Source organism: Puma concolor, chromosome E1, assembly GCF_028749965.1.
Source record: "Puma concolor isolate L17-30 chromosome E1, mPumCon1.1.hap2, whole genome shotgun sequence".
Lineage (NCBI taxonomy): Eukaryota > Metazoa > Chordata > Mammalia > Carnivora > Felidae > Puma > Puma concolor.
Genome location: NC_141680.1, coordinates 39,439,308 through 39,451,690, shown reverse-complemented (window position 1 = coordinate 39,451,690; position 12,383 = coordinate 39,439,308). Strand labels below are relative to the sequence as shown.

General features: G+C 57.0%; 1 protein-coding gene across 6 annotated transcripts in view; it reads left to right on the top strand.

Annotated features, from left to right (window-relative positions):
• Positions 1-12,383, top strand: part of SRCIN1 (SRC kinase signaling inhibitor 1) — a 66,807-nt gene that overhangs the window by 37,216 nt on the left and 17,208 nt on the right. For all 6 annotated transcript variants that reach the window (XM_086687150.1, XM_086687155.1, XM_086687154.1 and 3 more), the window contains 10 exons: positions 47-242; positions 901-1,099; positions 1,505-1,598; positions 2,110-2,984; positions 4,118-4,210; positions 4,461-4,504; positions 4,823-5,010; positions 6,058-6,233; positions 11,938-12,068; positions 12,222-12,369. In XM_086687150.1, the coding sequence (XP_086543276.1) occupies positions 47-242; positions 901-1,099; positions 1,505-1,598; positions 2,110-2,984; positions 4,118-4,210; positions 4,461-4,504; positions 4,823-5,010; positions 6,058-6,233; positions 11,938-12,068; positions 12,222-12,369 (2,144 nt within the window). The remainder of the gene's footprint in view (positions 1-46; positions 243-900; positions 1,100-1,504; positions 1,599-2,109; positions 2,985-4,117; positions 4,211-4,460; positions 4,505-4,822; positions 5,011-6,057; positions 6,234-11,937; positions 12,069-12,221; positions 12,370-12,383) is intronic.

The following is a 12,383-nucleotide window of genomic DNA, read 5'->3' as shown; positions in this document are numbered from 1 at the left end:
AAAGGGGCTCATGTTTGATTCCTGTCATCCTGCCCTGCCCCTGCAGACCCGCAGCTCACGCCACACTCAGGGAGCCCAGCCCGGGCTGGCAGACCAGGCAGCCAAGCTGTCATACGCCTCGGCTGAGTCGCTGGAGACCATGTCCGAGGCGGAGCTGCCCCTGGGCTTCAGTAGGATGAACCGCTTCCGACAGAGCCTGCCCCTCTCCCGCTCTGCCAGCCAGACCAAGCTGCGCTCACCAGGTACTACTCGCCCAGTCCACCCTCCTCCTGGCCACTGGCTCCTCCCTCTGCTCTGCTCACTCTGAAACCCTCTTCACCCCCTTCACCATTCCATCTCTCCTCAACCAAGCCCCTGGCTCCCTTCGCCACATTTGCACCTCCCTGCCCCCCAGCAGTCTCCTCTGCTTGGGGCCTCTCCCTCCTCAGCTTCTCTTCCTAGCCCTCCTCTCTCCCACCCCTCCCCTCCCTTGGCACCACCTGCCCTATCCCTTGCTCTATCCCTTGTTCTCCCTGTCTTCTCTCTCCTTCATCTCCATTCACCGGCCCCCTCTTCCTTCATTCCCCTCTTGCTCACCTCTCTTCCCCTCAGCGACAGCTCCCTCTCAGTTTCTGGTGCACCTGCTCCTGCCCCCAATTTCGTTTCCTCATCCAGGCTCCTACCTGCCTGGGGTCGAGGAGGTGCCTTGAGAGGACGGCAGCATGAGGGGTGCCTGGGTGCACCTGCACTCGGGGGGCGCCTCTGGCCTCAGACCCTGCCTCTGCAGGACCAGCACGGCTCCCGAAGGTCCCCCTCAATCTCCCAGCCGGCGTGGTGGCCGTGGTGGCGGTGGTGGTGGCGGCGGTGGCCGTGGTGGTGGTGGCAGCAGCTCTGACAGAGAGGGCGGCGTCTCCTTCGCAGGGGTGCTGTTTCTGCAGTTCGGGGAGGAGACTCGGCGCGTGCACATCACGCACGAGGTCAGCAGCCTGGACACGCTGCACGCGCTCATCGCGCACATGTTCCCGCAGAAGCTCACCATGGGCATGCTTAAGTCGCCCAACACCGCCATCCTCATCAAAGACGAAGCTCGCAACGTCTTCTACGAGCTGGAGGACGTCCGGTGGGCGTGGCCCCGGGGGATGGGTGGGCTTCCCCAGGCTCCTCCTCTGAAGGGGGGGGGGCTCGATTCCCCAGGCCTTTCCCTCCCCAGCTTCCTCTTGACCCAACCTCAGCCCTTCCTCTCTCCTTCCTAGATCATCTTACCCTCTCCCCTCAAAATTATCCACCCCTGCTTAGCTCGTTTTGGCTTGAGCTAACCTGACAATGGTGCGTGAGGCCGAGGAGGTGGGCGGGGTGGAGGCTGTTGTGTGTGTTGGTGGCAGGCAGTCTGAGGCACTGAGCAAGAAGTTAGGAAGAGGCCAGGGGCCCCTCTTGCCACCCCTCTTCCCTCTTCCTGGAGTAGCTACCCCTCCTTATGGCAGGGCTGAGGGATGGTGACCCATTGCGCCTTCCCCTTCTCCCGCAGGGACATCCAGGACCGAAGTATTATCAAGATCTATAGGAAGGAGCCATTATACGCAGCTTTTCCTGGCTCACACCTTACCAACGGGGACCTCCGGGTATGGCTGGGGATCCCCAGGGGATTGGGGAGGCTGGGCAGATGGGGTCCGGGTGCACAGAGTCTAGTTACTTGTCACCAGGGATCAAGGGCAGCTTTTGGGGAAGGGAAGAGAGGCTGAAGCAGAGAGTAGCTTCCACTAACTGTGAGGTCATGGAGGGGTCCCTCCCCTCATCTGCCATGATCCCCTCCTCTGCATCCAGGATTTCCCCAGCAGGCCTCCAGATAGTCTAGGGGGCCTCTATCAGGGACCACTGCTTCCCTTCTTGCTTCCCCAACCCTCACCACAGAGTGGGCTGGGGGTTGCCCCTCTAGTGCCTCTCCATCCGCCACTTCCTCCATGCGGGGACCCCCGATGGGAAAGGGGCCCAAATGCAGCAAGAGGGAGGGAAGGCGGAGAACAGAAGGGACTTCCTAAGCGTCAGGGGGGAGATGTTGTCTCCTTAAGCAAGGGGCAAGGGATTCCCCTTTGTGACCAACCCTGTGAGGTTCTGGGACTGTCTTCTGCACAGAGGGAGATGGTGTATGCCTCGAGGGAGTCGTCGCCCACACGGCGTCTCAACAACCTGTCGCCGGCGCCGCACCTGGCGTCCAGCTCTCCGCCCCCGGGGCTGCCGTCCGGGCTGCCGTCCGGGCTGCCCTCGGGGCTGCAGTCGGGCTCGCCGTCGCGCTCGCGCCTCTCCTACGCCGGGGGACGCCCGCCCTCCTACGCTGGCAGCCCGGTGCATCACGCGGCCGAACGGCTCGGGGGCGCCCCCGCCGCCCAGGGCGTCAGTCCCAGCCCCAGCGCCATCCTGGAGCGGCGCGACGTGAAGCCAGACGAGGACCTGGCGGGCAAGGCGGGCGGCATGGTGCTGGTGAAGGGTGAGGGGCTCTACGCCGACCCCTACGGGCTGCTCCACGAGGGCCGCCTGAGCCTGGCCGCGGCAGCCGGCGACCCGTTCGCCTACCCGGGCGCCAGCGGCCTCTACAAGCGCGGCTCCGTGCGCTCGCTCAGCACCTATTCGGCCGCCGCGCTGCAGTCCGACCTGGAGGACTCGCTGTACAAGGCGGCGGGCGGTGGCCCGCTCTACGGCGACGGCTATGGCTTCCGCCTACCGCCCTCATCGCCTCAGAAGCTGGCCGACGTGGCGGCGCCCCCCGGAGGCCCCCAGCCGCCGCACAGTCCCTACTCGGGGCCGCCCAGCCGCGGCTCGCCGGTGCGCCAGTCTTTCCGCAAAGACTCAGGTTCTTCGTCGGTCTTCGCGGAGAGCCCCGGAGGCAAGACCCGCAGCGCGGGGGGCTCCTCAACGGCCGGAGCCCCGCCTCCCGAGCTCTTCCCCGGGCCTGGGGAGCGCCCGCTGGTTGGATTTGGGCCGCCGGTGCCAGCCAAGGACACGGAGACCAGGTGCGGGACGCTCGCGAGGCCTCAGGGCTGTTGGGGGTGGGGAGAGGGAACACATTCGGTCTGTGGCAGGGTTGCGTCCTGGACTGTGAGACCCCAGAGTCCTTTGTAGACCCAGAGTAGCCTTGAGAGTTCACTGGAATAATTTGGATATGACAGGGAAGACACTGGAGAGACAGACATGCCATTTTCCTTCCTTCTGCAAGACCTGGAGGGGTTGGATGAAAGGGCCCCAGACAAGGCCTCTGGAGACCTGGGTGTACATCGGATCCCTAAACCTCAGTTCCCCCAACTAAAATTGAGGCTGAACCAGCCCTCCAAGCCTTTCCTGCTCAGAGTTTGCAGCCATGAGAGCTGTCCAGCACACAGTCAGCTGAAGTCCACTGGGGAGGGGGTGCTGGTAAGAAATAGGAATGGGGAGAGAGGCACATTCCATTAGGTAGCCTCCAAGCTGGGGAACGCTTGCCTGTTATTCAGCCCCAACCTAAGGATACAGGGCTGGAGGAGGTAACCAGAGCATTGACCTATCCCCTTCTGTCCGCGGGCAGTGATGCAGAGATATGGAGAAGCAATTCACATTCACACAGCTCTCCTGTGGCTTGTGTGCCAGGCACTGAATTGGGCACTGTGGATGCCAAGTTGGGAAAGCCTGGTTCCTGCCTTGTTCAGTGGGGATGACACATTAAAAAAATACTTGCACTTCCTTTGAGAGAGTAGACAGGTGGTGTGGAAGGAGGGACTCCTTAAAGCTGTTGAGGACTCTGGGATGGCTTCTAGGAGGAGGTAGGGAGGAGGGCATGCCAGGAAGGGGGAAAACATGTGCAGAGGTATATGTGCAGGGGCCCCACCTCCCTGAGGTGGGGCCCATTAGAGAGCCAGTATTGAGAGATGGGGCCGGCAAGGGAGGAAATGACTGTCAGATGGAAAGGGGCCTTCCCAATGTTAGATGGGGGACTGTGGGCTTGAACCTTTGGCATTGGGGCCCTCTGAATTGTCTGTGCTGGTGGCTGGGGAGGGAATGGTATTTCTTTTAATTATCAATCTTAGGAATGGAGGCATTCCTTAGGAACGGGGTCCCTCAGCAAGAGGGACCCCATACCCAGAGAAGGGTTGCTCAAAGCCACCATCCTTTCCAGAGAGCGCATGGAGGCCATGGAGAAGCAGATTGCCAGCCTCACGGGCCTGGTACAGAGTGCCCTACTACGAGGCTCGGAGCCTGAGACCCCCAGGTAAGACTCTTCTCTCAACACTAGTGCCACGGCCTATGGTTGAGGCAAGAGGAAGGAAAAGTGGGCAGCAGAAGCCTGGTCCAGCTCTGCCAGTGTCTCAGTGTGTGAATCTGGATGAGCCCCTTTCCTTCTCTGGGACTCCATCCTGACATCAGGGGACTGGAGGAGATTTTGTTAAAGTCTCACCCAAGCTTTGATGGTCTGGGGTCAGCCCGGACCCACTGATGGCCATCTTTTCCCTGTGCCACAGCGAGAAGATTGAAGGCTCCAATGGAGCAGGAACCCCGTCAGCACGTGAGTGACCCTTTGCCCCTCCCCCACAGGTACTTGCCCTCTCCAAGCCTCAGATTCCTAATCTGTAAAGTGGGAATTAAACCATCAGCTATGTCACTGGGCTTCAGTGGATCAATGAACAGTCATCTTAGCCCAAAATGCCTTTGCCCTGGTGCTTTGCTCCCTGCAGAAGGGCTGAGCCATTAGTTGGGGCAGGGAGTCAGAGCCCCGTGCTTCTCTAGCTACTGTGAGGATCCGGGGTGGGAAAGACCTTGTCCAAACCCCTTGCAGGCTCAAGGTTTGTTCCCTTTCTCCCATCCTCGTGGTCCCTCTCTGCAGCCTGTGGGTCAGGCAGCCGGAGCAGCGGGGCCACCCCAGTGTCTGGCCCTCCCCCGCCCTCGGCCAGCAGCACTCCTGCGGGGCAGCCCACTGCCATCAGTCGTTTGCAAATGCAGCTGCACCTGCGTGGCCTACAGAACAGCACCAGTGACCTGCGCAGCCAACTTCAGCAACTTCGAAAGCTCCAGGTACAGCCTGCTCCGGGGCCTCGCCCCGTGCCCCGCCCCCTCAAGCCCCTCCCAGACACGACCCTCCCACTCACGCCGCAACCCCTTCCCACCGCTCGCCCTTGCTCCCCTCACTGCGCCCTCCTTACCCTTTCCCTGAAAACTCACTGTTCTCTTGGAGCCCCAGTCCACCCCCACTGAGCCCTTTCCCCCAGTCAGTATCCTCAGGGTAGTCCCAATTCCTTCTTGCCCAGCATTCTCCCCCACCCCTCCTTTGGGCGGAAGCCCCCCCGCCCCAGATCCTCTCCCCTACCCCTTCCTGAGTCCGCACAGTCTTCCCCGCCCTCCCCCGTCTGGCAGATGGTCCCACCAGTCAGGAGCCTGGCATCGCTGTGCCCGCTCCTCCAGAGGGCCCCAGGGCCCGTCAGGTGAGAATAATGAACAGAGACAGGCTGGAGAGGGGGCAGAGAGTTGCCATCTGGGCAACGGATAAGATCTCACCCACCCCCGCCATTGCCCCAACTCAGCCTTAGAACTGGGTTCGAGAGTTAAGTTAGTCTTCTCGCCCCAGCCACGGAAGCTCTATCAAACCCCACTGCTTGAGTCTTTCATCGAAGCCACAGCCATGCAGCCGCACGGTCGGCACGGTCCTACATAGGGCTTCCTCTTGCCCCCCAAATATGCCCGTCCCGTTCTCCTGTCTCTGTATTTGCCCAGCACGTAACCTCGTCCTCCGCCCCCCACCCCACCATCATAGCCCTTCGCTCCTGCTCACGGCCACAGCCACGCAGCCGCACCCTCAGCATGTTCCAATTTAGCACTTCTCCCGCCACTATCCCCATGCCTTTCTCCTCCTGCCTCTATTCTTCCCCAGAATTTAGCCCGGGGCCTCTGTTTCCCACCATCCCACCCCTTCGCTGCTGCTCGCGGCCGCAGCCGAGCAGCTGCTGCTTCGGTGGAGCCCGCCCAGCCTCCGGCTATCCTCTGCCCGCCTCCTCCCGGCCCTTCCCCTGCTGCGCACCTCCATTCCCTCCCACCCTGGTCCATCGGTCCCTCTGCGCCCCGCAGCTACAGAACCTGGAGTCGTTGCGCGCGCTGCTGAAAGGCACAGAGGCGGAGCTGAGCATGCGCGTGTCGGAGGCTGCGCGAAGGCAGGAGGACCCGCTGCAGCGGCAGCGCACCCTGGTGGAGGAGGAGCGGCTGCGCTATCTCAACGACGAGGAGCTCATTACCCAGCAGCTCAAGTGAGGCTGGGCCGCCGGGGGCGGAGGGAGGGCTGGGGGTGCGGCCTGGGCCCACAACCTGGTTTCACTAGGAGGTGCAGCTCCCTTCCTTCTGAATCACAGGTGACGTTGGTCTGGTCTGAAGCCTGAGTTCCTTCTCCTCTGTGGCCTGATTTCTCTGTGACCCACAAACCTTTGACCATCTGGCACAATTCCTGATTTCTTTCTTTCTTTTCTTTTTCTTTTTCTTTTTTTTTCCTGGCTTGACGCCCTGCTTTTGCTATGCTTTTGCTTCCTCATGGTCCACAGTCTGGCTTCCCCTTGGCCTGCAGCCTAACTTTCATGTGGCCAGCAGCAGGATTTCAGTCTGTCCTCTGCCTGCTTTCATTCTGGACCTGTGACCTGTACAAAGTGACCCTTGGGGAGCCACAGCTGCCACCACTCCACTTCCCTGACCTCCGAGGCCCGATGTAGCCAAGGAAAACCCTCCTCCCATCCTAGTCCACTAAAACAAGGCTCTAGCTTTTTCAGAAGGAATGAAGAACAGAGAACATCCTGCTCCCAGTTGCTTAGACGTGGAAGGGTTAACCAGAGACAGTCCTCTGATCCAAATTTAGCAAATGGCTGTCTGGCCAAGATTCCGTCGTCTGGCACTGTTGATGGGAGAAGCTGCCTTTTGCTGTCCGTCCACTGAGTGAGCACCCCCGCCCCATGGCAGCCTTCCCTCATTAGTCACTGGGGTCTGAGACAGAGGTCCTGCTCCTTTCTCTGGCTTCCCTCTTGGTGGCACAGGGCACAAAGGGACTTGAAGTCCAGCTCCAGCATTGAGAGACTATGTGATCAGGGCAGTTTCTGCCCTTCTCTGTTCTTCAGCTTCCTTATCTGTGCCCAATAAGATATTTGCAGTTCTTTCCAGGGAGGGCTTGGGTTCTACTGGCCAGTGACTTGGGGAGCCAGGAGAGGAAAGGATCCCAGCTTGCAAGGGGCTCCTTGAGAAGGGTCCCTACTTCTCAGCCTTGGGCCCACACAGCCTGTGCATTTCAGTAGGGCCCAAGATTCCCATGACCCCTTGGGGCTGAGGTGAAATAAGGGGCCACTTCTCTTGGAAGTAAGCTGGCGGCAGCCACCCCATCAGTTCCGGTGTAAAAGCTTAGTGACAACGTCAGTCAGATCTCCAAGTAGACTGACGGCTGCCATCACCCCTCATCCACTGACCCAACTTTTCTGTCCTCTCCTTGCCCCTTTTCACTCAGCACAGAGGAGCTGAGTTAGACTTTTTTAAAGGAACTTTACTGAGACATTAAAGGAAAATGAAAGAAAATATAAAAGCATAGAGGCAGAAGAGATGAAAGGACAGATTGAAGCTTCTGTCATATGCATGTCTGGTCCTCAGCTTCCTGGGGGCCTCAGTTCTCCAGGAGCACACAGACTCCCTGCCCGCTGTCTTGTTATCAAACTCTGTTCATACTGCTCGCTTGAGAGAGTTTGGGCTGCTACGTTGCTTCTGGCAGGATTCTCCATCCACTTTGAAGGGGGTCCTGCCTTTTCGGGGGGCGGCCCAGGCTGGGCTGTACATCAGCCCCACAGTGGCTCTAGCTTGGCTTACAGGGCCCTCCCTGCCAGCTCCCCTAGCATCCCTGGGCTTTAGGCTGACCAGCAGGCCCATCCTTACCCCTAGCCTGGCTGTAGCCCCTGAAGGCCCACTCTTGCTCGGCTTTGCTCTGCCCCTTCCCCTTGCCCCGGCATCTTGCTGGAGGTTAAGGCCAATTCTGTGCTTCATTCAGCTTGGCTCTCTCACCTGTTTTTCTACCGAAGCATTTGATCCCTGTCTAGACATTACCCTCTGCCAACTGAGACCTTTTGGCCTCTGGAGCCCAACTAGAACTAACCCAGTACTAGCTTTGTAGGCATACGAGCTACTCAGTCACAAAGGGCCCCATGCTCTTAATGGCCCCGTACTCTGCTGTTGTCATCTTGGAATTTGTAATGATTTTTTAACTAGGGGCAAAATCTTCATATTCCACTGGGCCCCATAAATTACAGAGCTGGTTCCGTCCTGACCCTGCCCTCTCCACCCCTCCAGGACTGAACCTGGGTCTGGAAAGCCCAACCACTTTGTGATAATGGTGTCTAGACTTGCACCAGTCTGGGATTCATTTGCAGAGCCCGCACAAGTTGGGTCTCCCAAAACTTTGGCAGGTTTTGTGATCGGAAAATCAAGGTGACGGGGCGCCTGGGTGGCTCAGTCAGTTGAACATCCAACTCGATCTCAGCTCAGGTCTTGATCTCAGGGTCATGAGTTCAAGCCCCACGCTGGGTGTGAAGCCTACTTTAAAAAAATGAGGTGCTAATTGCGCCTAAGGAGGACCTAGCCTCTTCTGCCTGAGAGTTGCAGTGTCGCGTCCTCTTGAAGGCTTACTCGAGTCCTCCTTTAAATGAGGGTCTCTTCTCCTCAGAGTGATGTCTGGAAGTGACCATTTTACAAAACTGGCACACCCTGAGCCAGTTAGGTGTCGCGCATAGCAGGGGAGAGCTGTTGTTTCCCATGTAGGAGAGCAAGGGCTGGGTGGGACAGGGATGGGGATGGGCTGATGTTAGGTCCAATGTGGAGGTGAGATGCAGCCGAATCCAACAGCCGAGGTCAGACATGAATAGATTCTGCTTTGCTGCAAAATAGTTGCATGACCTGAAACAAGCTACTTAATCTCCCTGAGCCTCTTTTTTTTTTTTTAATGTTTTAATGTTTATTTATTTTTGAGAGAGAGACAGAGTGTGAGTGGGGGAGGAGCAGAGAGAGAAGGAGACACAGTATCCAAAGTAGGGTCCAGGCTCTGAGCGGTCAGCACAGAGCCCGATGCAGGGCTCGAACCCACGAACCATGAGATCATGACCTGAGCCGAAGTCGGACGCTTAACCGACTGAGCCACCCAGGTGCCGTCCCCCCGCCGCCCAACCCTTTTTAATGCCAAAGTTCATTGTGTTAGTTAGGGTAGCTGCTATAACAAATTGTGTAATGATTTAAAAGTAATAGACATACGTTTTTTTGTTTTTGTTTTTTCTCTCATGGAACAGTACTGGGTGGGTTAGTGGAACAACTGTTTTCCATGCAATCATTCAGGGACCCAGGCTAATGGAGGTTTTGCCATCTCCAATATATGCCTTCTGAGATCATGCAAAGGGTCCTTGCCTTTCAACCCATAGGAAGGGGGGAAAGAGCATGGAGGAGCTTACAGGGGAGGTTTTAATGGGCAGGCCTGGAAGCAGCCTATACGCCTTCAACTCACTTTCCATTGGCTGGACCTCAGGCATTGGCCATTTTTTTTTTTTAATTTTATTTAAAAAAAAATTTTTTTTTTAACATTTATTTATTTTTGAGACAGAGAGAGAGAGAGCATGAATAAGGGAGGGTCAGAGAAAGAGGGAGACACAGAATCCGAAACAGGCTCCAGGCTCTGAGCTCTCAGCCCAGAGCCTGACGCAGGGCTCGAACCCACGGACCGTGAGATCATGACCTGAGTGAAGTCGGAGGCTTAACCGACTGAGCCACCCAGGCGCCCCGGCATTGGCCATTTTAACCGCAAGGGATGCTGGGAAATGTAGTCTAATGTCTGAGCTACCGTTTGTGCGTAAACTGGAGGTAATAATGGCTCCCCACACCCAGGATTTTTTGTGAGGATTAAATAAGGTAACGAAAGTGGAGGGCTGAATGTGGCACCTGGTGTGCTATAAGCGCTTAGTACAAGTTAGGCAGCTCTTTAACCTGCAGGGCTGAGTCACAGGAATGTGTCCTTGCCCCAGTGTGGTCTGTCTTTTCATCCGCTAGTTGGATGGAGATGTATAGGCATGCTGATAAGATTTGCTAGTGACACAGAGCTTTGAGGGGAAGCAAATCTGTTGCAGGGTAGAGCCGAGATTCAAAAGTTGTTCCCACCTGGATTGTTGAGCTGAAATCCAGCAGATGGCATTTGACAAGAATGTATGTAAAGCCTTGCATGTGGGTCAGGGATGTCAGTGACTCAAGTACAGAATTGAAATGACCTACCTGGACAGCGGTTCCTTCTTTCACTCATTCATTCATTCCACAATTATTTACCAGACATCTATTCTGCTCCAGGCACTGTGCCAGGTGCCGGGAATTGGAGATGAATCCAGAAGACCCGGTCCCTCTCTGCCTGCCAGGAGCTACACAGCCCAGCATGCAAGAGCTCCAAGGGTTGGTGAGGGAGGCAGAAAGCAGACTCCCAATTCCCAGGGGTAGGGAGTGGGGAAGAAGTTCCCACTGAGACCTGAGCAAGGAGTGGGAATTAGTCACACGTGTGCCTATGTGTGCATGAGTGTGTGTGTGTGTGTGTGTGTAAATGGAATGTTCTAGGCAGAAGAAATGGCATCGTAAAGTACAAGTACAAGTACAAGGACCTCAGAGAAGTCGTAGACCGTTCTAAACAGAAGGAAGCCAGAGGAGGACAGGGGATGTGGCTGAAGGGAAACTAAGAGCAGCCCCCAGGGACTGACCCCTTACCACCCCTTTCCCATGTGTATTTGCTCCCTTAATCCTCACAATGGCCCCTGGAGGGAAGAACTCTCACCACCCCCCATTTCTTGGATAAGAAGGTCACAGCCCAGAAATAGTACGTGACTTGTCCAAGGTCTCTCTGCTGGGACGGGCAGAGCTGGGATTGGAATTTGGATCTGATTCTAGAGCCAAATTTTCAACTACTACCCTCATGCCCTTCTTGGCTTGGATTTTAGCTTCAGGACGATGGGATCCATGTAAGGTTCAACCCAGGAGGTAATGACTTGGTGTGATTTTACATTTTAGAAAGATGTGGGGCTCGGGGTTCCCGGGTGGCTCAGTCGGTTGAGCGTCCGGCTCTTGGTTTCAGCTCAGGGCATGATCTCACGGTTTCGTGAGTTTGAGCCCCACGTCGCATCAGGCTCTGTGCTGACAGTGCAGAGCCTGCTTGGGATTCTCTCTCTCTTCTTTTCTCTCTCCCCCTCCCCCACTCATGCTGTCTCTGTCTCTCTCAAATAAATAAACAAACAAAAATACTCTTTTTTTTTTTTTAATTTTTTTTTTCATCGTTTATTTATTTTTGGGACAGAGAGAGACAGAGCATGAACGGGGGAGGGGCAGAGAGAGAGGGAGACACAGAACCGGAAACAGGCTCCAGGCTCTGAGCCATCAGCCCAGAGCCTGACGCGGGGCTCGAACTCATGGACCGCGAGATCGTGACCTGGCTGAAGTCGGACGCTCAACCGACTGCGCCACCCAGGCGCCCCACAAAAATACTCTTAAAAAATAAAGATGTGAGGTTTTAAACGGCACAAGCTCAGCATAAATTTGCTGACACCCGAAAACAGTTTTGTCCTCAAGGGAAGAGGCTGAGTGCCTGGATCATTTGAGAAAAGGTAGATGGACATGGCAGGGGCCACCCCTCAAGACAGGAGACCCCACAGGGGCACATGCAGTGGCCTCCCGTTCCCGGGAAGGCTGCCAGGTTCTCTGCTGCCTCTTTGGCAGAAAGGGCAGAGGATGCAAGTTATAGGGAGGGAGATTCGGGCTGATGTTTGGCATTTCTCTGAGGTTTGATCTCACCTGGGCCTGTAGCCTGGTGAATGGCTTTTAATTGTGATCCGACCGGTGGCCTGATTTCTTTCCAGCTGCCCAATTTCAGGGGGCTGGGCTGGGGCCAGAAGGGCTGAGAGGGTCTCTCTCTGGCTGCAGTGACCTGGAGAAGTCGGTGGAGAAGATCCAACGGGATGTGTCCCACAACCACCGGCTGGTGCCTGGGCCGGAGCTGGAGGAGAAGGCGCTGGTGCTGAAGCAGCTCGGGGAGACCCTGACTGAGCTCAAGGGTGAGCCTGGAGGCGAGAGTGTGGCACGTGGTCCAGTGGGGGAGTCCCTGCTTCACCCCCACCGCCCACCCCCAGGCGCTGCCCTCCCTGCTGCCTGTCCTCCCTGTCCTTGGAGCTGCTCCCTCCCCAGCTCACTCCTTCTGGTCCCCTCAGCTCACTTCCCAGGCCTGCAGAGCAAGATGCGGGTAGTGCTGCGTGTGGAGGTGGAGGCCGTGAAGTTCCTGAAGGAGGAGCCGCAGCGCCTAGACGGGCTACTCAAGCGCTGCCGTGGGGTCACAGACATGCTGGCCCAGATCCGAAGGTCTTTCTATCCCT